At 38.2% G+C, this 25,291-nt stretch overlaps 1 protein-coding gene across 1 annotated transcript in view; it reads right to left on the minus strand.

Annotated features, from left to right (window-relative positions):
- ctnna1 (catenin (cadherin-associated protein), alpha 1) overlaps positions 1 to 25,291 on the minus strand; it is a 73,998-nt gene that overhangs the window by 16,800 nt on the left and 31,907 nt on the right. The window contains exons 8-15 of the mRNA XM_084942395.1: positions 22,174 to 22,254; positions 21,726 to 21,878; positions 15,882 to 15,974; positions 15,219 to 15,375; positions 14,396 to 14,596; positions 10,796 to 10,947; positions 5,925 to 6,035; positions 3,415 to 3,596 (exon numbers count right to left, since the gene is read on the minus strand). Of these exons, the coding sequence (XP_084798521.1) occupies positions 3,415 to 3,596; positions 5,925 to 6,035; positions 10,796 to 10,947; positions 14,396 to 14,596; positions 15,219 to 15,375; positions 15,882 to 15,974; positions 21,726 to 21,878; positions 22,174 to 22,254 (1,130 nt within the window). The remainder of the gene's footprint in view (positions 1 to 3,414; positions 3,597 to 5,924; positions 6,036 to 10,795; positions 10,948 to 14,395; positions 14,597 to 15,218; positions 15,376 to 15,881; positions 15,975 to 21,725; positions 21,879 to 22,173; positions 22,255 to 25,291) is intronic.

The following is a 25,291-nucleotide window of genomic DNA, read 5'->3' on the forward strand; positions in this document are numbered from 1 at the left end:
CATGTGAGACGAGCGTACACAGAGTCAATTCCAAACTCACTGACAGTGCCAAATAAGAAAAGCCACAATGCTAAATTATGGGATTAAATGAACAACTTCCACACAGTTACTGTGTGGACTGTTAAAACTATCTGCAAAGCATCATTTTCAATTTATTTCAAATCGCAGTAACATAGCAGTGAGGATATAATGTGCTAATTGGAAGAAGTATGACTTATATGTATAAATTCAATTCAAATATTCAAAGGATAAATAAAGAAATTGCATATAAGGTCAGCAGCTCATCACATTCATGAAGGTGCCTCATTTTCTATCTAATAGAGCACAGCATTTCTCCTTTTATTACTCACATAAAAATAGTCCATGAGTTACCATTCACTGAAGTTTAACTGGGTTAATAAATTGACTTTGTGATTTCATTTTGCAAACTGTAAGAGAGGTGAAAGGCTACAAACAAAGCAACTCATCAAATGTTCACTCACATTCATACTACCGTTTCAGTGTTAAAGTACTGACTGAAATTCTCAAAGATTTATTAGTCATGCTTATTTTTATTATAGCTTTGTCAAATTTTGGCTGAAAACGTAAAACTAAAATGTTTTCGAATGATAAAATGCATTTGTTAGATAAATAATGAAAGCTTGTGGCTGTCTGAGTTCACTAAAAAGCACTGATTTTAGTCCAGGATGAGCAGTATCATCTGCATGTCATGTAAAAATTTTCTCTTAATCCTCTGCATGAATAAGAAGTACTGCAAGAAAACATGGCTGGTTCCTATTTAACCCTGGTCAGATTGCTGGTTATGTCAGTATTTCAAATCCTCTACAGCTTTCCAGCAATTCACTTTTTTGGCCAAGGAGACGGGATCTTTGACCCATTCAGAAGATGAAGATAGAGAGGCAGCATTTCATCATCATTACGGAGGTGACTCAGAGTTCGACACACAACGTCCTCTGAGTAATTCGCTTGAAAATTTAAAAAGGCACAGCCATACAAATATAGTCAGACGCAAATACAGGCAGCCAGTCAAAATGTCCACTTGTGCATGCCAACATCCAAATGCACTCACACTGTGTAAGCTAGAAGGTAAGGTAGAGATGGTGATGTTGGTGAACCATAATCAGTAATCCCTTTGGACAAGTCCCCACTGTCTACTTGGCAAGGGTCACGATTCACACTTTTCTATCATCAGCGGGTGAGAGAAAAAGCCAGTATCGCATCCTTTGTGAATTTTCAAGGTCCTGAACTTACTTGTATATCCAACAATGAAACAACAATAAAGAAAGCAGTCACATGCAGCACTGAGAACTTCATCACTGAATTTGTTGTTTATGGTTTGATGCGTTTTGATGTGAAGTGAAAGCCAACAAATCTGTTAGCAAATGGCAAAGACCAGGATGAACTGAAAAAGAGCCAAATTTCTAATGAGGCCTTTGGAGGGTACTGGCTGCTACTTCTGTACAAAGGTGTGTGTGTGTGTTGCTGCAAAGTCAGAGCCAAGAGTGGCGAGATCTCTTATGTCAACAGGTTCACTAAAACAGACTTGACAAAAATTTCAGGATAAGGCCATGTTTAACTACATTTGCTACTATCTGTTCACACGACTATCTGGGCTCTACACATTAAGGTCAATCTTTTCTGATTTTGCTGCTGATACAGAGTTTGCATCATAGAAGTTTAGCAAATTTAGGCACTATTCACCATCTATAGCATAAAAACGCATGCCCCAAATGTGCACAAAAAAGACAGTGTACAGGTAAAAGAAACACTGGGAATCTACTACCGTAATTGTCGGGCTATAAGCCGCTACTTTTTGCACAAGCTTTGAACCCTGCGGCTTTTAGTCAGGTGCTGCTTTTCTATGGATTGTCCATGATTTTTGTGATATCGCAAGACGATTTGTTTTGTTTGATCCGCTGTTGTACGGCACTACGTTGCTTGGCGGAAGGGCATGTGATCAGACATACAGTATCGGGGTTCAAGAGTGGTATTATGCTCAACTCCACCAGTGGATTCTGACAGCGTGGAAAAGTGTGAAAACATCCATGATCACCAACGGATTTCGAAGGGCTGGACTGCTGCATGATGGAGAGGAGGACACCGCCACGGCCCTTCTGAGGGTGTTCGACTCCGACACTGACAACGAGGATTTCTTTGGTTTTGAAAGTGACAACAAAGGAGAGAAGGGGAGAGTGGATGACGTAGCCATCCTGAGCCTGTTCCTATCCGACACTGGAGAAGAGGACGTTGGTGGTTTTAGTGCGCAGGAAGAAGAGAAAGATGGTGGTGACTGACTGACTTTTCTTCTTGTTAAAGCCGTGTCACTGCACCTGAGCCTAAAAGGTAGTCCGAATCTATTTTTCTGGTGTGCTGTAGGTTATTGTTATGTACTACATTTGTTACTCATTTATGAAGCACAGTACATGTTTCGTACTTGTAATTACCGCTACTTGTACATATACCCTAAAAAGTTATGCAAATATGTACCCGTAACTTGTTTTTCAAAATATTAATAAAAGGGATGTGTCTCCAAACAGCCATCTCTTTCCTGACAATTCCCTTTGTGCATATTCTCTTACATATGATAAGTCAACATTGAAACACCTGCGGCTTTTAGTCAGGTGCGGCTAATGTATGTACAAAACAGGATTTTCCCCTGATTTTAGCTTGTGCAGCTAATATTCAGGTGCGCTTTGTAGTCCGGAAAATACGGTACTTACTTCAAGCTCACTTCCACTTCCAAGTAGTATGTTGACATGTTGACAAAATGCTGATTTAGACAGTAATTACAAGTGGCTGAACAGCTTATAACATTAAGTCATGACATTTACCAGGTCTTGATTTTACTTTCCTTAGACCCATAGTTCAAATGTAGTCTCTCTTTTTTGGTGTAAAATGTCTCACCTGTCCCTGCTGTGCTCTTCACCTCTTGAACCATTTACCAAGAGTGAATACAGCCACTTTAGAGCAGCTCTGTGGATGGAGAATCCCCACTTCCAGAGCTTTATTCATGTACCAGGAGAGAGGGAGATCTGACACACTGCTTATGGCTGTGCATATTAAGATTAAAGGAGGACTGAAAAATAATCAAGCACAAAATCCTACCAACAGTGCTGCTCAAGGAAAAGGGCACTGATGCATGAATGGTACTGCTAAACTAGGTGCACAGCATTGTGCAGATATGGGCAAATGTTGGGAAAACAAATGTAGGCTTACTGGCTGATTGTATTTGACACAGGCTTAAGTTAAATATGCAATCTGACTTGGAAGGCATTTTGCCTGAAGTGCACAACAACAGAATATTAATGCGAGCAAGGGGGAAGTTGACATGCGGCACGTATTTTGTCCCTGTGCAAGTACATGACAGTAATTACCAATCAAAGGTATTCTTTAAAGCAGTCCACTAACACTCACCTGGTGAAGTCTGTCATCTCCATCATGATCATGCACATCTGCTTGGCCAACACAATGATGTCATTGCCACTGTCGTCCCACTTGGATACCTCTGCATCCAGCTTGCTCTTCTCTTCCTGGAAGCTGGCCACCTGTTCAGCAATCTTTGCCTTCTGCTCTTGGGGCAACTGAGCCATGATAGCCTGAAGGAGGATTTATGAAAAGCATGGATGGTTAGCAAACTAGACCCAAACATACTGTTGCTGATACCATGAACATAAGTTTGGCGGCCAAAATCAATGAGTGAGTGTTGTTTGAAACCACGCCTGAGAATACCAAGGCAGCAGGATGTCCTACACAACTGTGTGACCCTTTATTTAGAATTTAAACACATGCATAATTGATCACTATTTGGTGTGTACCTTGCTTTTCAGCAATGTGCCTGAATAATGGTTGCATGAAGTATCCTCTGAATAAATAAGAAAATATTGTTCTCTCATCCCCAAAATTCAAAGCTGGGTTCAAAATTATGTTTAGAGCGAGTGAGTCATATGTAACATATCTTGGAAAAATATGAACTCACCACCTCTGGCCACTGAAGACCAGTATAAGGGGAGTTATTTACAACTACTTTATTCACGTTAAGATGTATTTATCACCATATTTATCCATCCTTTTGGACTGGAGAGTAAGAGGGAAGCTTCCAAAAAAGGCAATCAGACATCAGCCATTCAGTGAATGAGCCTGTCAGGCCAAAGTAGGCAGACACTTAAGAGCAGGAAATCCAATATCATCGCACAAGTGTTCATTCTATTGCTGATAAATGGGACCCTCTCTCTAGAGGCACATAAGCTTCAAAAGAGCTGTTTATGCAGTGCACAGATGGAAAGACTGTACCTAACAAAATAGATCATCTTTGGCGATTTAAAAACAACAACAACAAAAACACTTGAAATGTACCGATGGAGCCATGAGGGATTTTTGAGATCAAGACATGTACAATCTCTCTATATTCTTAAAATATAAAGTTACAAGTAAGTTTAACCTTAAATTTAACAAATGTTGTGTGTAGTACAAATACTGCAGAACTGCAGTTCTGTCCTATCCAAGTGAATGTTGTATTGAAGTAATCTCATGACAAAAGAACACACAAAGCTGCTGTCCAGAGGCACAAAAGACTGGATTCGCAGTGTGTTACACCACGCAGAGAAAGAAACAAAATAACTAGCTGCTCAGTCTTTTTAGGTAGTTCACAGAGTGCAGACTGCTCAGTCAACAAAAATTCACTGGTTCCGTCTGTGACATGGTATCTAAGAGCCAGATGGCATGGATGACTGAAGGAAAGCAAACTGGAGGACGTAATTCACACGAAGTCAGTACTTTAAAGTTGACTTATTATCGTCATTTCTTAAAAATTTTAAATTTCTCCAACTCATCTGCATACATGTGTTGCTGCTGAGCTTTATATTTGTCTGCTTTTATCATATTTCCAATCTATGCTTAAAAGGTGAGTGCAGAATGTCTCTGTTGCCATGAATACTGTTAAAAAGGTCATTTGCAGTGAAAAACCTCTACTATTTTTAAAACAGCTAAAATGAGTGAGCAAAAGGTTATTCTGGAGTCACCAACTGTCTTCGGGTAATTAATATAGCTTATAAACAGGTTTACGTGTGCACAAGAGCTTGCATGAATCAGAATTAAAAAAGCTGCTTGGCTACTATGACGCTTTTCTTCAATAACATTTTAATGATAGATTAATGGGGCCAAATATTAAGAAAAATATTTTAAAGATGCCAGTTTCCTTAAAACTCATGTAAAGTTTTGATCCTCCAGCATTGCTCTGTATCGATAGAACAGCTCATCTTTTAGCATTAGCCAAAAAGTGTCATACTCATCTATATCTATCCATTCTTTGAGAAACAGAGAAAGTAAGTAAAAGCATAACAGGTCCATTTTAAGTCGAATATAAGAGCTCTATATGGTTAAACCTTTTTTCCCCCACAACTTGAGCTATTGAGAAGACAAGCCATCATCACCAAGTACGTGGGTGAAGTGTTTGAAAAATAAACAATGGGACAGCATTAATATTAGAACACCGTTAAAAAAGACTAAATATTTCCTGCAAATATAGAAAGACTAATGTATTGGTTCTACTTTTCTCATCTTCAAATTTCATTAGAGATATGAAATTGCTCTTCAAATAAACTATTCCAATTGATGTTATTGTACCAGTCAAGTCTCATTTGTCTCAAGTATATTTTTAAACCTACCATATAAAAAAAAAAACTTATAGGATTACAATATTCAACTGTGATACTGAAACATGCACAATCTTGTAAAGCTAATATTTAACCATGTAAAAATACAGTTAAGCCGCACACTGAAGCAACCCATTTTCTCATAGGAAAATACATTTTTGAGATGTGTTTCTCTCTGGGATATTTCACAATTTTTCCCAAAGTATTGTTGCAATTTGATGACCCTTCGAGGAAGAGGAGTAAATACAGAATCAGAACCTCTGAACAACATACCCGTGCACTTTGGCCAGCAATAAGCTGGTCATCCTCTGTCTGCACACTGGTCCTGCTGCGAACATCAAAGTCTTCAGTCTCAAAGTCAGAGTCATCCAATTCCTCTGGAGTCTGTAACAGGACAACAGAGCATGAGAAGATGTCAAAAGAAAGACAAACATCCCCAAAAAAAAAAAAAAAAAAAAAAAAGTCCAGGAGGAGGGGAAAAAAGAAAAATGGGAGATGAAGTGGAATAAGGTAAGAAAAAGCTGTTTGTACATAAGTGGGGAACATAAAATAATATTGGCATACTACAGCATTGTGAACACTTAAATAACAAACCTGCTTACTATCTATGAGAAATGCCTTAGTGCTGCCAGACAGGGCAGCATGAGATAAATGTCTACCCTCTCCACAGCTTGGTAGAGAAACTGTAAACTCCAAATGAATTTGTAAATCAAGTATAATGTGCTGCCTGTGCATCTTGAGAGGGAAAATGAAGGTATGAGCTGGTACGAAACATATTGAGAGCAAAACACTTTAGAGGCCCATCTGTCGCTATCTGTAGAAAGGCGAGTGAGGCATGAATTGTGTTTTTCCAGAATTTTGCCACTTCATCTCAGATCCTTTACCTCTTGCCCTGAATGCAAAACAAGCCACAGGGAACAATTTGCCATATTATTAATATATAAAATGAACTTCATCTTTGCCGGTTATGCTTCAGGCAAGGTACAATATTAAGTGATACGCAAAAGTTAGTTGATATGTAGGAACAGGGGAGATGATGTGGACAGATAAAAGGGACATTAGGATGCAGACGCCCTGGCTTGTGCTTATCCGGCTGTCTCACTACCTCCTTTCTGTAATGAAAAAAAGTCTCTGAACAACCTTACTGTGCTTTAGGGAATGTAGAGATGTTCTTGTACTCAAGGGAATATGGGTATGGTTTCAGATACAAAAGCTGTAGTGACTCATCGGCATTGCTTTCAACTCAGACAATGCTGTTCAGTGGGGCAGAGATATCACCTGCTGCGGCCTGTGCAACAGATAACCTGTGAACGTGGGAGGCTCAGAAATCATAACTCATGGTGGGCACCCAGTGGGAAACTACTGTGAGAAGTGACAACAATAGCCTGCGGTCTAAAAAAAGACAACATATTGAAAACCTGCTGTCAAGGTAAATGAAGTTAAAAACCCCAATTTTTCCACATTGTGGGAAAATATGTTAATCAGGTTTTTAGGTGATAATTCTCTGTATTTCTACCGTGTCTGAAAGCTGCAATTATCCATGTCACCTGTAACGCCTTCATGACGCATACATGTACAGATGATATCTGAAATGCAATAATTACAAGTGTACAGGGCAAGAGGTGAAATTATAGCATTATGACAGAGCTGGAAAACAGACATAGCCTTTTTTCCTCCTGTCGTAAATATGAATGAGACAGTTCAACACTGAAATAACCCCAGTTTTATTCTTTTTGTGACATTCTGCTCATAGCCTCTGTGGGTCGAGACAATTTTTTCTTCTTTTAGGATAGAGGCAGCAAAATCACCTTGGGCTGTGATGCACCGCACAAATCATACGGTAACAGCTGCCCTCTATATCTAACTGTCAGTGGCTCGCTGACTTCGAGACCGTTTCATGTCTAGGAGGCATATTCTCTGATGTCACTGGAGGTTGGGAGAGGGGTCTGTCCGCCTGTCAAATATTCAAGGGACATCTAACAGACTGTCTGTGCACTACTTATAGAGGTTAAAGATGAGTCTATCTTAAGCAGCCCCAACCACACTCTTGTCTGTTTTGATTTAAGACTAGGGCCTTGCATGTGGGGATTTTTAGAAAGACAGCAAGAGGGTGGGTTTGTACATGTGAGTGGACATGCCCTGAAGAGAAGCTGTCTCGTGGCCATCTCAGCGCAGCTGTTAGGAGGATTTCATATTTCTTTGGACTCAGAATTGAACATGCCCACAGAAAAACCCTTGAATGACAGTTTAGCCTGCAATTGAATCAGTCTAGATCAATGCTTTTGATACGCCTTTAATCTTATTATAACAAACAGTAATTAAGACTAAGATTAAAGAGTGTGCTGTGTAGATGCTGCTTGAAATAACATAAATGCAGAGATAACACTAATCCATTTTTTTTCCCCTTTGCCTTCTCTAGAAAGTGGTGGGTGAAGGTTCAATCTCATCGGTCTCTCCAGCTGGCACTTAAAGGCAGAATAAAGCTAACAGATACATTATGAGCAAAGCTGCTTAATAAGTCCCGTTAACAGTCACACGTGCCAAATTACACCTGCCCACAAATCTACCAGGTAGCGTTCAGCCCAAACCATAAGCCCAATGTTCACCGCTGGGTCTGAAACAAAAAGGGTAAGAAGAGTGGAGCTAGGGCAGATGGAAATTGATGAAAATATAGTTCTTCGGCTTGCAATTCAATTAAGGAAAGCCAATTAAACCCTCCATCTTAAATCATTCACTTATTAAAATGCAAAAGCAGGATAATGTTCCTCTTTTCATTTGTTATTGCTTTTTTTTGTTTGTGGTTGAGCAGGATTATTAATAAGAGTTAAGGACCACTGTCAAAACAAAATGTGCTGTCAAGGCTAGTGTCTTCGATTAAAAAAAAAAAAATGTGTTGAAAATAATAGAAGACAGCAACCAGCACTTTGTATCTTAGTGTGATAAATACATAATTTGGTACTGTTAAACATGACAAGTGGTTTAAAGAAATTTGCTCCCTACTGAGAAATCAAATTTGGCAGTTTCAGGTACTTTAGCTACAGGGGGTAATATGCTGAAAGACAAAAAAAAATAATTCCCCCAGAATCTTATTTCCTACAGTCTGTGTGGATTCCCCCCCCCTTTTTTCTTTATTTTAGAGGAAATATGGATTGAGTCCATTTGTGATTGAATGCCCAAACTGTTCTTACTGATCCTACGATGAAACGTTTTACCCTGATGGAAATGTTTTCTTCATCCATGGGACACAATGACTTACTACTGTCCAAATTGTGGCTCAACTCAAGTAAAAGGCATTATGCCACAGACAACTAAACCCATTGTTACCGAAATTGCAAGTCTGGTCAATTAGGTTGGCCACTGCCTGAGACAAGTTAATCATAGGTTCCCGAGACTGCATGTCAGGGCTCTAGACTAACTTTTTGCCATGGGCGTACAGGCACAAAAGTTAGGCGCACACAAATTTTATAATAATTTATATAATATAATGTGTTTTTCTGGATACACTGTGCTTTTTCAGCATTCAAAGATTGATGACACCGTGTCAGAGCACTGGCTATGAATTTCAGAAGGATCAGACCTTAACTTAACAGAAAAGTTAGCAATAGTTCTTTTCCTATTACAGCTACATCCACTTCTGTTGTGCCTAGGCTGCTCACTAGGGCTGGGTATCATCACTGATTTCTATAATCCATTCGATTCCGGTTTTCAAAGTCCCGATTCGATTCAACTTAGCCTCAGACAATCAGAAATATTATAATTCTGATCATTTATCAGTACTGACTTCATCAGAATTGTGAACATCACAGCAGATGCCTTTGTGTGAAAGTAACAGAATAAAACACAGAAAAACATGAAGGAGATTTTCCTGGTCTGGCTTTTTATAGCAGATAACCTTAAAAATATTCTACAATGTTCTGCATATAAAGTTTAAATTTCTTCAGTATTGAACAACAGAAAAAAATAGGCTTTCTTGTCCGAGGTCATTTAAGTGAAAAAAAGAAAAAGAAAAGAAAAAGACAGCAGCCGACAGCGCTGTAAACAACGGTAGACTGGTGGGTAATAAGCGAATGAATAATACAGAAAACAGAGATTGGAGACGGGAAACTGTTCTTGAAGTACAGAGAGAGAGAGAGAGCTAGCTGTGCATGAAGTGTGATTTTAATAGTCGTGGAAGCAAAACAGCAAAATTCATGACGACATTGATCAAATGTGAAGCGCAGTTTGCTGCTTCTTTTGCTGCTGGCTCGGTGAATTTTGGTTGGAGAGAGACAAAACCTGCAGCTCAGAATCAGCGCAAAAAGACGTAATCACAGCGCGGACCGGACGCATCAGAATCGCTAAGCTCCGACAGCGTGTCCGTCTACGGGCCGTCGGGTGAGAAAGCCGAGAAAGACAAAGTTGATTCTGATGTGTCGGGTCCGTTCTGTGTTTACGTCTTTGTGTGGAATCCCTGTACCTGCTCTCATTTGCTGTTTGGTTGTTGTTGAAATGGTTTTGTGAGCTTTAATCTGAGAATCTGGTGTTTCTGGCAAAACACAGTTATATTTAAAAGTCGATTCAGGATTTAATGAATTGATATCGCTTTATTCAAGCTACTCACCTCTCTCTTCCACCTGCACTTTCAACTGGACCACGGCCAATCAGAGAGGTCCCGCCCCTGACTATCTCTGATTGGTTTAGTCCACGATAGGGGCATAATGTGTGTCTGTGTCTGTTGTTGACCACAGGGAAGGTTGCAGATTTTTTTTTTTTTTTTTTGCTACCCGAACAGTTGGTCGCACAGGTGCAACCAAATATTTTTTTTTAGTCGCACCACTGAAAAATTTGGTCGCATTTGCGACCAAATTGGTTGCACTCTAGAGCCCTGCATGTGTACAGGTTCTCACAATTATAGATAAAAAGCTAATCTGGATATTACTACTCATATGGCAACAATAGAGCAACTCCAAGAATATGACTTCTGTTCAAAAGCTGTTAAAAACCACATCAAAAATCCTCCATCAGAACTCCCACTGTCACAATTTGAAAGAGAAAAATAGATGACAATATGAAGCCTTACTTTGCATTAGAAATAATAAATTAGATTTAAAAAAAGAAAGAAAGAAAAAAAAACAGGCAAACAAAAACAAAACTGTGCAACTTACTCTGATCATGAGGACAGCCTTACGGATGTCACGAATGCCATCATACACCAGGCGCGATGCATCAATGAATTCGTTCTCATCCACAGGCTGTGAGGGGTTTGCACTCAAGGCTTCCACTGCAGACTCCACTTGCTCTGTAAACCGTGGCATGACTACAGGAAGCAGAGATGAAGTTGATCAGTTCCTTTATTAATGCTGATGTGGCTTTTCCTGACAGCTGTATGTTGTAATAATTGTGTTGGCAGTCTAAACCGTACACAACTCACTAACATGTAAGCCTCATTTCTACCGTTTCTGTACTGTCAGAATCAAATAATAAAGCAGCTGTATTGATGCTGAAAACCTCTGTAGGTCTTTTTTTCCTACAGTGAAAACTGATCAGATAGCGTTCCATAAGCAGAACTGACAATGTTGTTAGATACATTTCTGTAAATATTTATCCTTATATCAGAGTAATTTACCTTGGACCTATTTTTCATTTTACATCCATCACATTTCTCTCAGTGTAACTTGGGTTATAAAGCTACTTGACACATACTGATAAGTCGATTAATGTAATTTCCTTACTAGACTAACAGTATCAATCGCCCCAGTGATAATATTGAACAATAGTTCTGATCTGCTGTTGAATTAAAATTAAATGCAAACGAAGATAGTGGTGTCAGAATTCATAATTACAAAGTGTTATATTAAACCTAATGAAATTTGCACTGGTGGTCTACTCAATGCCTTAAATGAATGCACATGGAAGAAAAAGCTAAAGTTTTCCAATAGATGCTTTCAAAAAACTGTCTCAGGGTCCATGTATTTTGCACTCCTGACAATTTGATAAATGCTCTGGAGGACTCACCACATATGCATAGACACCACTTAAAGCACTGCATTAAGAGAGTTGCATTTTGCTGCAACTTCATGAGGACAGCATGGGTGTCAAGATGCAAATGTTGAGGGAGGGAGCAGCAGGATTAAAAAGCGGATTTGGTTTTGTGCTTGCAACCTCCAGGCTTTTTCAGTCACAGTGATTACTCTCCTTAAACTATCACAATTGACTCTTTCAAGTAAGTTCCCATTTAAAAAGTGTTAATAAATAACTATTGTTAGTGAATCCATAGATGATGAACTTTACACATTTTTACTAACTGGAGGAAAACATTGTATAAATGCACCTCAACATTCAGACAAACTGAAAATAGAGGCTAATAAAGATTTTTTTGCCCTGGTGAATATTGTTTTTTTTCCCCCCCCCCCTCTATTGCATTGCTAAATATTTTTTGGAATTTGTCCTTTGAAGGACAAAAAACCTTCACACATTAAACTGCAATATAACAGCACAGGTGGAAGGAACTGTAATATGACTCAGTCTTTGAACCTATGACAGATTGATTACGTCATAATTTGGATTAAAACTGAATACTACTGAAGGGTTAACAGTGACCGTCATGTCATACTGACTAGTAATGCAAGTTGTGTGAGAGACCATATCACACAATGCTCCATAATGAATTGTGGAAGAGCTCAAAATGTCTCAGGCTCATTCAACAGAAAATTACATTTCACAAGCCAATTCTAGATTTATACAAGTTGCTTTTTAAAATGCCACCAGCACTCAAATGCTCAAAAACATCCAAAGCAAAGACAAATCAAATAAAGGGCAGACTTCTGAGAAACAACTTTGTAGGCAGATACTAGTGTGGTTTTAGCACCAGGCAATGTACCAAAGATAAAGTGGATGGAGCAGGGTCTCTCCGCCTTTTTAAAAAATAAAAGGTAAAGATTTTAGAGGCCTTTTGATAAAATAAATTAAAGGAAATTCTTTATACATTTGTATGACTACTAATTTGTACACCCAACAGTGCAGTGCACCATATTACAGACAACCTGTCTAAACATGCATACCTCTGGTTCTGTTTGTAAAAAGTGCTGCGTTTGTATTGTACTAGTACCACCACCACCACCTATAATAAATATATAAGCATAACCAAAATAAGCTCATTCTTGAAAGCAACTAAAGCTATTCTCAAAATAAAAATAAAATCTTAGGAAAAAACAAACAAACTTGTGATCTACAGATTCTCCTAGTCTGCAAGAGCTAAACTGGGGGACCCTATTATTTTAAAGCCCTTTTGTAGTTAATCTTTTTATACTCTTGTCAACCGTTTTTACACAAAAACAAGACTGACATCAAAGAAAGACTATCACGCTCATGCCATTATGGCCCCTAGCGTGTCAGTCCATGTAAGTAGATCATAAATACCGTATTTTTCGGACCATAAGGTGCATCGGAATATAATGCGCACTGTCGACAAATGGGTCTGTTTTCATACATAAGGCGCACTGGATTATAAGGTGCATTAAACAAAACAGTCAGATAAGTCAAACTTTACTCACCTCATTCCTCTTGTTTCCTCCACTTCTGTACAATTGATTCATTAATGTTGAATTCGCTGGTAGCTGCTCTATAAACACTGGAACAACAGTATATGTGGTTCCAGTGTTTTTCTAACTTTTGCTATGTAACTTTGCACTGTCCACTTTCTGCTGCAACAAAACAAATTTCCCACGTGTGGGACTATTAATGACTAACCTCATATTGTGGCTGGATTATCTCAGTTGTTCTCCCCTACTGAAGTTTGGTCCGTTTACAGCAATTTTCCATGCAATTGCATTTGTCAAAAAAACACATTGGGAACTTTTATCAAGTGGAAAAAAGTTAGCGTTCATTCTCCAGGTTCACCGTGTTATGCTTTGGTATGCTAACATAGCTGTGTCGCTAGCGATCACTAGCACAGCATTATATACCATCTAGCCCAACTTCAGTAACCCTACAAACGTTACTATTGTGTAGTTTTCTGTCTTCATTCATGTTGGAAGTGATAGCAGAGCTGTACGTTTTCTTTTTTCCCCAGAAATCTCTCAGTCAGAACATGGTATATCGTGTTTAGGTAACTAGCGAAACTAGCGAGCTAACTTTCTTTTAACTTCTAACTCCGTTAAATTTTATATATTCTTTTCATGGATGCCTGGATATTAAATTTAATTACACCTGGTAAAGCAGCAACACTGATCATTTTATTAAAGATGAAAGAATTTACACAGTGTTTGTTTGACTTTGGGACCTGACGCGAACTGAGTTTTGGACCCAGATTACTATGAGCCGCGAGGCTCCTGACTACGGTAGCCATAATGCTCAGACAATCCATCAAGCGGCACGGCTTCGTAGCTTAGCAAAGTCCTACTAAAACATTTTTTGACAGATTTTTGAGCAGCGTGTACCACATAAAATTGGCTCGAAGTCAGTAAACAGCCAGAATTCATAGATAAGCCGCACCAGATTATAAGGCGCACTGCCGATTTTTGAGAACATTAAAGGATTTTAAGTGCACCTTATAGTGCGGAAAATACGGTATAAGTGGTAACCACAGAATGTATATAAAATATGGTCACAGCAACCATGACGCCATCCATTATCAATTCCCTGATGGACCCACTGCCTTCTCGTTTTACTTGGAGTAACCTACATTAGCAAGTGTTACCGTGTCTACCCTCCTAGTATTTTTGTCTAAATTTATTTAGTAGTAAACTTATTTGTTTCTGTGGTACCTGTATCAGTAAGGAGCTTGGTTGCCTCCAAAACCTTCTCTGTGTAGACTCCAGGTTCATAATTGTCCATCTCTGAAGTAACCACATGGACAACTCTGGCAGCACGGCCTCGAATAGCCCCGGCGGTACGGTCCAAACCATCAACATCTTTCTCTTGCAGAGCGATGACACACTTATTCACATCCTCCAGGATGTGGTTTTCTGGGGACATAAAGCAGTGTGAAATTATTAGTGTACAGCCAGCCCGGACGGACGGACTGATCTCTCTCTCTACACACACACACTTTTTTTTTTTTTAAATTAAAAAGACTACAGTATAATATGACACATAATGTGACAGTCTAAAAAAAATATTAGGAAGTTCTCATTCCTGAGTTAGTCCTGAAATTAAAAGCCACCGAAAAACTCAAGTACATAATATACGTTTGTTGGGGGGTATGGGTTTGAAAACCAATTCTTAGAATACTTATTAATGAGCCGCCTATAAAATGTAAATGTCCACTGTGTAAATTACAGTCTGTCCTTGGCTGGAGGTCAGAGAAGCCACTCTGCTTAATGCTTAATGAGGACTCTAAACCATTTGTGTGCTTCAACATACATGACAGGATGTCAAATAGAGATGTAGTTCTGCTCATGCTTCTGGGTTTTTCCTCTATAGCGCATAATGATACCTTGGAGAGTGAACCGATGCTTGTTGTTGGACAAAGGGAGAATTAAGATGGCTTATGCATCTTACATACATACGTTATATTTTAAATCAAATAACAGTGGTTAGCACCGCACTACAATCTCAATCACCCTGTTGTGTATGAACAAGACTTACCAGACACACAAAGGAAGTCATCAATGGAGGTTATGTCATCGACAGCATCAGTGAGGACGCGAACCTGCTTCTCCCACTGCTCCTTGAACAAATCCATATTGTCCTGGGCCACCTTACTGTTGGGCTTGGCAGCGAGGGCTAACGCTGCATTAATCACCTGTAATCACCCAATTACAACCATTAAAGCTCAATTACAACATAGCCTTGAGCCACAACATTAGCATAGGTTGATTGCACGAAGACCCCATTCCCCTAGCTCAATGTTAGGATTGAATTAGGAAGAAAATTAATTTCTAGAGGTGATTACAGGGAGTGTTTTTAGATACTGACTAGGGCAAAAATAAGGGATTGTTTGTTTTGGAGTAAGAAACATCTGTGGATATCATAGCTCAGGATGAATGGGACTCATTAGATGAGCTTAAAAAGAGCGTTAGCAGCAGGTGTGTAGAAAAAAAATGGACTCAATGGTCAAAAGATTGACAAGCAAAACAAACTTGTTATTTGCGCGCGCGCACACACACACACACACACACACAGGAGGTTAGAGACGTAAACAGATTTCAACTGTTGTTCGCTGAAGACAGTATGTGCTTGCAATTAAATTTATTGACTTTTGGATGAGCTCCAAGACCTGAGCTGGGTGACAGCTGGGGGCAAACATACCTGAGGGCAAAGACTTTCCAGTTGAGATGCAGCCATACGGACCAGCTTTACCCCTTCCTCATTGTTGGAAATGGAGCATGCTAGATTTGCCACCTACAATGAACAAAAAACAAAATTGTTAACCAAAGGCCAGAAATCTCACAAAAAAACAACAACAAAAAAAAAAACCATGTGTGATTACCCTGCTTCAAAAAACAAAAAAAACAAAAAAAACAAAAAACAACAGAAAGAAAAAACCTGCCACTGTTGTGTCCATTGATTCTTGATAATTATTTAAGGTGTGTGAGGTCGCTAAAACTACTCATATGCAAACTAGTATAAATGTTTGTTTTCAGTACAAAGCTTTGTATCACGCGTGGCTGAGGTGCTGGAGCTATAAATTATTCAAATAAAAAGGAAAGGAAGAAAACCACAGTCAAAACTAAATTGTTCATATTCAGGGGTGGTCTTTTTTTGTTTATTTTAGTTTTGTTTGTAACCCTCAATCAATATGACATTTGTTAAGACAATTTCAGTTTGTTTTAATATACTTTCAGCACATTTTCACAGCAAGTAACAAAACCGATAGCTGTGATAAATATTGATATTTGTGATAAGAAAATAATCACAATATGAAAATTTTAAACACTTAATTGCTAGTGTCTGTCTTTGCATTGCTTGAAATGGTCCATCTAACTCACAGGAACCAATAGGTGCAGTGTTGGCTCAAGCAGAGTGGGTGTTGGCAACCCAAATCATTTATCCATTTTGTGTCCATTCCTCTCGCCACAAATCTCAGATGCTGCGAGCCTGTTCTGAATAAAGGCAGCACTTTGAACGGGGCACTGCACTAATTTAGAGAAAAAACAGAAACAAACGCCATACATACTGTAGATACATAATTAAACTTGGATAAGTTCATTATGGTAGCCTGGTTTAGGGATTCTTCCGTCAGAAATGGAGCAGCTCTGCAATACAACTAATCCCCGTGGAATACAAACCCACTGCTGTGGATTAATTTATAAAGCTGCTAAAAATGATACAATATGATGACACAGAGGGAGAAACCAAAAAAGTAGGAAGAAAAACAAAAGCCCAGCTGTTGGGAAAGTTCTGTATTCAATTCCCAGAATAAAAGTAAATTTCACCAAATGGAAATCTAAGTTGTAGCTGGTTAACTCAAGGATATCGTTATTCTCAGTGACTGAATCACAAGACTGCCAGATTGCCATCACGCTCATGGAGAGGCAAATATTATTGACACTTTCAAAAAGTGAGCAGTAGAGTGGGAACGGGAGTGCTAAACTAAGCAAATCTTGCCTGCAGCTGCCAACATCAGTAATTTTTTTTGTGTTGACTAAAATAAAGCTCTCCTACAATTATCTCTAAATAGTCTTTCATACTCAAGTTTTACATTAGACATCTACTCATAGCGACATAAATTTAGGTCAAAGGCTTTGAAGATTCCCATTTTGGTTGGCATATACTGGCAGCAATGCTGTAACAGAATGCCTGGGATGTGAGGAACTGCGCCAAAATGGGATTATTCAACAGACAGAAAATGTGCTGAAACATAATCAATTACAAAGGACTAAACCAACTCATGACAGCAAAAGCGCAAGGACAAGGAGTCCAACAGCTTTGCTCTTATTTTTGTATTCCCACACATAAATCTGTTAAAGTTTGGTCACTAATTTACTACTTTACTGACATCTGGGTCAAAAAGCGCAACAAAACTGTCAGCCAAGATGACACACTGGATTTTAAAACATACATTAATAATAGGTCTGACTGGATCAAAAGCACGAGGTTGGAAAAGGAATGAACAAAGCTCAGCTTAGGCATTCAATTTATCTTTTTCCTTTAATCAACTTCTATTCAAAAACAGGTTTCTGTGATGATATTCTTCTTCCTCTGGTACCATTAACAGACAGGGAAATAATACTTATTAGAAAAAACAAACAAAAACAAAAAACATCTTATTTGATGGGCTGGTGGTGGTGCATCACTGGCTGCCAAAGTATTGCATTGAGGAGGCCCTTTCAAACCTTAAAATGTCTGAGTAATTTGCTGATGAGAAGCACTTTCTTCACTGTGTAGCTAAAGCACTGAAACATTGATATAAACATATCCTACATCGCTATTCAAACATACTGGAACCAGAGGGAGAACATTTAGTAATCCATGAGGACGAATGAAGAGTGGTTACATGAAGAAAAACTGGAAAGACCTGTGTTTTTACTTGCACGATCTTTCGCATAAGCTTTTAATGACACCCCCTGTGAACCACTGGGAAAGGAGATGTTTCTGCATAGAGAGATGCCATTCCACTTGCAACACTGTACCATACCATTTAAAGTATCAGGGGAGCCCGACTTTACAGTCTATGCAAACAATTACCAAAGTGCACCTGTTTTCTTACCTTCCTGTCCCACAGAGCTATTCCTTAATACACAACCCCTTGTTAAAGAAGTACTCTGTCATCAACAATACGTACAAACCCAACTCCAAGAAAGCTGAGACATGTGTAAAATGTAAAAAAAGAAGGAAAAAAAAGCAATGATTTACAAATCTCAAACCCATATTTCTCACAGTGAACATACCAAACATATGTTAAAGCTGAGACACTGGGGTTGCATTTATTTGAGAAGAATGACAATGCCAAATTATTTGAAATAACTATAGCCCTGTAACAGTTATCCCAATCAAGCAGTTGCGCTAAGGACAGATAATCCAACAAACTACAAGCTTATGCTAATATCATGGATAATATATTTACCATAAAATATCTTAATCACTGCAGTGGTTTAGTATCAATGCTATTGAGCCAAGTATACAACTGCAGTGTGACCGTCCATACATCAAGCTAAAAAAAAAAAAAAAAAAAAAAAAAAAAAAAAAAAATTAAGTTATCCATTAGACCTGAACATCAATAAGGTATTCAGACACCAAATCTTTTTAAAATGAAAGGGTGTACAACTGGTCATTCACATGTCAATGACATAATACCACTGACAGGTAAGATTAAATACACTGATTAACTCCATGCACTCATGGAAAAGCTGATTACCAAGAGTTGTTTTACTGACATGAGGGAACACAATATTTAGTGACTGGTTTTAGAGTTATGGATAATGGGTGCAAGTTTGTTTTTTGAAAAACATTAAAAAAAAGCAAGCTTTATGGCAATGCTTAATATATATATTTTTTCTTAAACAAAAGAAATCCTTAGGTGGGTTTACCAGTAAATTCACTTTCCACTGCTGATTATACCATCAGTAATGCACATCTCTGCATCTCAACCTGCTATGTAGCACATCTCTATGACTTATAGTGGCTTCACACTCCAAAGCTTATATTTCAGAACTGAGTGTGCACTCAAAAACAAACAACTTATCTAAATGAGGTAAATAAGTAACCCTCTGCATAATGTGACAACCATCCCTTTGCCTGGATGAGAGCCTTACACAGCTTGGTGCATGCCAAATTGAATGCAGTTTTTTTGTATCCCCCTCATTCTCTAAATATGGGTCAGTCATAATGTAGCTTTCATAAAAATGTGTGTAATGTAATAGGCCATTTGCCTTACGGCAGACTACAATTGCGCAACCTGCGATGTCATACAAAACACAGCCAGAGACTGGTTGCTCTTTGCTATTCCTGCTACTGAACAGAGGACATCCTGTATTTTAAGCATTTTTGTTCCATATGTTATAAAGAAACAAACATGTTTCAACTTCTCTCTAGTCTTTCCAGCTCTATTGATTTGCATATATATTGTTTGGCAAAGGCTCTAATCTAGAGCGGCCCACAGCACAGTTCAATACCTACTTCCTACCATGCATTTGAAGGTAAATGTCAACCATTTTTATTTAAAGGTGAAAGCCAAGAGTTCCACTGTGAACTGCTTACTGTTCAGCCGATTGTATTGATGTTGGCTTACAGGAATAATTTTCCTGAGAAGTGAGATAATACTTGACTGTGTGCTTTTGCCAATCATATTAACCAGGGATGGGATACATAAAAAAAAATAATTAAAAAGGTTAATGTAAAAATGACAAAATGCAATGTTGGCAGCTTCTAAAAAGGCAGAAATCTTTAGCCAAAATGAAGAGTAACGTATGCCACTTCTGTCGAGGCTGTTGCAAAACATGATTTATAATTCCCAGGTCCTAGTTAGAGCTGGGCTCTCTCTAGGTTTGAAGGCATACATCAACTTAGGTTGTGAACACTTGTGTTGCAGCAGTTGATGTTTGTCGTTTTTTGGAAGGAACACACTAAAGAAAGTATGTGGAGGATAAACTGCTAGATCACACTGAGTATCTCCTAATGTAAATTTTGAAATGGGAATTTATGGCAACTGGCTCCCTTTTAGAAAATGCCTAATCAGCAGGAAATTACTTTGCCCAGTGCTTAAAACTCTACCATAATGATGCCCATCAATGCAGTGCCAAGATGCTGTTCAGTGGCTTTACTACACAACTAGCATTCCTAATTTATGTACGACAAAAACATATTTTGCTGATAAATATTTAGTATAACTAGACTGATGTAGGAGCTCAGTTCCACTGCAGATATGGAGACTTTAACTAGAATATTTTACTTCCAAAGTCATGATAGCAACAATTATCACAACGAGCCCCAGCTTTAAATATGACAGTATTTGGAGTTTACATTATTTAAACATCATTTGTACAGTTTTTCTTTTGTGCTGCTGATAAGCGGTTTTTACAGATGCACCTTCTATTCTTAGATGGATATCATACAACATGTATATTCAAATGAAAATGAAAACTGTAAGCAAAAATTACTAAAAGAAATTTCTCCATAAAGTTCATAACAAATTTAAACCAAAGCTACTTTGGTTTAAATTTCAAAACTTTTTAAATTACACTTTCTCTCCCCCCCTTGTGTTTCTAAGTGTTACAAGCACAAATGGTAACCATGCATTAGCAAGGTCTAGTGCTCTAATGCCACATCTGACACTCAGGCCTTCAGGTGCTACTTAAGGGGCTACTCCCCAGTGTTGTTCCCCACCCCCCCTTTCCTTCTGATGCTTCAATGGTTTCCCTGGTGAATATGCATGTTGCTTGTCCTGGCTAGTCTAACATGTCCAGCTACACTCATGGCAATATGCCCATAGACAGAAGTCACTTTCAAATGTCAGCATATGATGCTCTACACAGGCATTAGAGGAATGGAAGGAAAGACCACTAATGAGCCTGGCTGAATGTTCTGTTAGTTTCTTGCCTATCGCTTCCATGACTTTGCTTTTCTCCTTGCATCTTGAATTATTTTTTTTACCATGTATTGCATTCTCGTCTGTTAGTGGAAGGTTATGGACTCAAAACTAGCTCTTAAAGATTACTGACGTGACTACTATGACAGCCCAAAACAGTTTCATAATGATCTAAAAATATTTTTTGCTTCTCATAATAAAGAAAGAGCAATTTTGATGTATTTGGCCACATAGCAATTTTTTTATTATTTTTCATTTTAGGGGGAAAAGGGGAAAGGATCCAGGATCTGCAATAGAGCTCCTTAAATATTATGTTTAATAATTATTATCTCTTTATTTAATGTTTGTGTGCGAGAGTGTGACCAACATCAGACTGAATTGACCAAAGACCTTTAAAGAAGCCTTTTAAAGGCACAATAATGCTATAGTCTTATCACAAGTTTTATCTCAGAGAACAGAAACTACAATAAAAATTAAATATGCAATACTAATGAGATAGAGTTGAAGCATTTGAGTGTTATGATCTGGGGGTGGGTCAGGTTCTGACTGCAAATGCACTGGAGAGAGAGAGGAAGGGAAAAGGAAAAAAAAAAAAAAAAAACGCAAACAAAAAAACCATACAATACCTCAATCAGCTTGTTGGCATGTTCACGGAACACCTGAGCATATTCCTTAACTTCTTTCTCATTGCCATTCTTAGCAGCTTCAATGAGGACCAGGAGGGGAACATTAGTCTCCAGGAAAGAGTCAGAGACATGGTCCATCACAGCTTTGCGCAGCTGTGAAATAAGATGATTTTTTGAAAAAGGAAGCGTTAGAATGCCCTTGGTGCATATCCTTTACATACAGACTGATGTCTACCAAAGCTTTTTTTGAACTACAGATTACATCCTGACATTATGAGAGACAAGAGTCTCCTGAGGTTTGCTGGTAAACTTCAAAAGGCTGAAGTAAAGAAAAAAATATTTGATTTGTTTTTTCCAATAAAAGTTCACTGAGCGCAAACACTACAGTTTAAAGTTGAAGACCTAGTGGAAAGAGGGAAAAAGAAGTTCACAAAAAAAAAAAAAGTACCTGTCTGCGAAGGTCTCTAGTCTTCTTTGTCATTCTATCAATGGCAGTGTTCAGAGCATCGCTTCGGTCTTTTCTTCCCGCCTGAAACATGGAAAAAAGAAGTAATTAGTGAGTAGAATGACAGTGACCAGCTCATGTGTCAAAAAAGTCTTGGGATCAGATCAAATTAAATCAATATCAAACCTAAAATATTAAACAGTCTATGGACTTGAGTAAATAAAAGGCAAAATGACAAAAATATTCATATCTGTAAATCATCCCTTGCATCTTTTCATTTTTAAACCAACAGGGTAGTTATACAATTTATACTTTAACGTCACCCAAACTCTTCTAGAGCTGACTTGGGTCACCCTGTAGGTGTTACTCTGAAATTAAATGTAATTTTCAACAAGCTTGAGCTATTCTGCTTTGTGGAGCTAATGTTTGGAGATACCAAGTCCAGTTCATTTCTGAAGCCTCCAGTTATTGTACATTTTGCTCTCCAATAAACACTGATATCCTCCACCGACTCACAGCAAGTAATGCACCGACAGAATACCAGCTAACAATTTAAATTAATAATGTATACACACTGAAAGTAAACAGGGCAACAGCCACCATATTGGCTTTTATAAAATAAAATAAAAAGATTCTTTGCATTATGTCAGTGTCATATTTAATGTGCAATGCATCCTCTTAAGTGCTTCTGTTGGTTGCAAACTGCTTTTATAATCCAAAATTTTATTGAAGAGGGGGGGGAAAAAAAGCTACCCAAATCCTTTCAAAGCCTCTCTACCACCACGGCGCTCTTCATGGATATGCTATAAAGACCTGCGTACAACATTAAAATTAGTCTGGTAACAGCCAACGTTTCTAAATCCAATGGGCTGTCAAACTTGAAACTGTTTTAAATCATTTTATGTTTGTCACATTTGTGATTCTAATTTGATTCAGGGTTAATAATATTAAAAGTGCTCATTTTGTTTCATTATTCCCCCTCACTAATTTTTATTACAATGCTGCCCAAGTCCTTTGGTCATTTTGTATTAGAATAAGCCATTTATCTTCAAGCTTTAAAGGCCAACATTAGCTCCCAACTGTGGAAACTATTGAGAACAAAAGTAAGGACTGGATTGGCTATCATAAGGTGACGTAAGTAGAGGTGACTTGTTGCTACACAAAAGCACTGACCAACTTTGGGAAAGTCATAAAGGCCCAAAATCAGTCTTTTACATTTAAACCTATGCATCCATTTCTGGTTTAAATAAGTTCTTAGTTGTATCTACACAAGCCACACAAATACTCAGGGGCTGCCTTGCAGTGAACACACTCATAACTACTGAGTAGTTGTAGTAGAGAGATGTTCGATCACATTCTGCAAAGTACAAAAGAAAAACACTGAAAACTTTTAGAAACGCTTGAGAAGATAAAGTGAGAAAGAGTGAAAAAAAATTCCCAGATAGCAGAGAGCCATAAAATTAGAGCAAAATTAGATGGACAGGAAAGGTCTGAGTAAAGGCAAAGGACCAGTTGGACTCTGGGCTCTTCTTTCCCTTTATAATGCTTAAATCAACTGCAACGTAACACCATGGATGGTGGTAGCATTGACCTACCCCATCCCCCACTGCCCTATGCCCGTTGGGGGCTTGTGCACACAGTTAGGGGCCATGGAGCTCCACAGCACTAATCCCCTGTGATTTTGTGCTGGCTGGATACAGTGCTGTGGTAGGGCTTTAGCCTGCTTTGCCCCAACACTTTCAATCCTATTTCATTCATGCCTAGCCTATATTTCATTTCCACGCCAAGGGGTTCTAAAGCACTTCTTCAGGTGCTCGTTATGGAAGCGGTTTCTCTGCAGAATCTTTTATGATAGCCAGGTGAGTATATCCATCTCCTTTATGACAGATTTAGGAACATCCCGTTCAACAAAAACCCACTAGTGTTTTAATGGAAACAAGAGTCTGCCCTAAGAGTCAAATAATATGCAGTCAATATTATTGCTTTTCAACAATTCAACATTATTGCTTTTCAAAGTTCATCTTAGTTGGATTTATAAGTTATAAATTTATTGAACTTTAAGTACAAATTAAGTATAATTTAATGTTTTCCCCCCTTTTAAAATTTACTTTTGCAACACGCCAAATTACCACTAAGCAGACGGCACACAGACAGATGGAACATTCCTCTAAGGTCTTAGTATTTTTACATGTTTTCTGCCATTTTGATGATGTAGGCTAAAATAGATGTGGAAAAATACAGCAACATGCAGGACAAATGACCTGCAAATTCACAGCCAGATAATGATGGGGCTTACTTTTTCTGTGTTCCAACTTGAATTGTGAAAAAACAGAAAATATGGAATTCACCATCACCGCCATCTACAATCAGTGTGCATTGTTACGTGCTTTCATTAAATAACAATGTTTAAAATCCAGATCAGATAAATTTAAGGAGACTGGGTCCGAAGAACCAACTTTGAGGAGGATACCATCTGTTCTTCATACCATTTCTGTTAAGTAGTCTGCCTGATTGCAATTTAATTTGATGCATATACCCCAAAACGCATCTCAACCAAACATTAAATAATGAAGAACTATAGGGACAAGGGATTAAGGAATTTCTCATCACCACAGTTCATTTCACACCTCGACTTTTCAGCTACCTCAGTTTTTCTTCCAAAAGGGATGAACAGCAAAATAACAAACAAAAAATAATAATTAAAAAAAAGGGGGATTCAAGAAAAAAAAAAAAAAAAGAAAGAAAGAAAAAAATAGAAAAATTACAAAATAGCTTAAGGTCAAGTAGATGCATGTTAGCATTAGTAAATTTCACATGAATAACCCAGTATTTTTCCTTGACCTTTACATTTTAAAAGCTAGCCTAACTTAACTTCAAAGGAGCTGGCAATTGATCACATTCCTGTCCTCAAAAGTTAAAGAACTGCAACCAGGATATGTAAATTTGACACCCTATGTTAGCACTGATGTAGTAAAACCTGTTTTGCTGTGTTCTCTCTTTTTATTTTATTTAATTTTTTTAAGGTTCATGTCCCGTGTATACATTTATACATACAGTCTGCAGAACAGCAGCAAGGCGAGACTGAGATTTACAGCTGTGGTTAATTTCAACAGCATGCTGC

The sequence above is a fragment of the Perissodus microlepis genome, chromosome 2 (genome assembly GCF_051167445.1).
Source record: "Perissodus microlepis isolate ML-2025 ecotype Zambia chromosome 2, ASM5116744v1, whole genome shotgun sequence".
NCBI lineage: Eukaryota > Metazoa > Chordata > Actinopteri > Cichliformes > Cichlidae > Perissodus > Perissodus microlepis.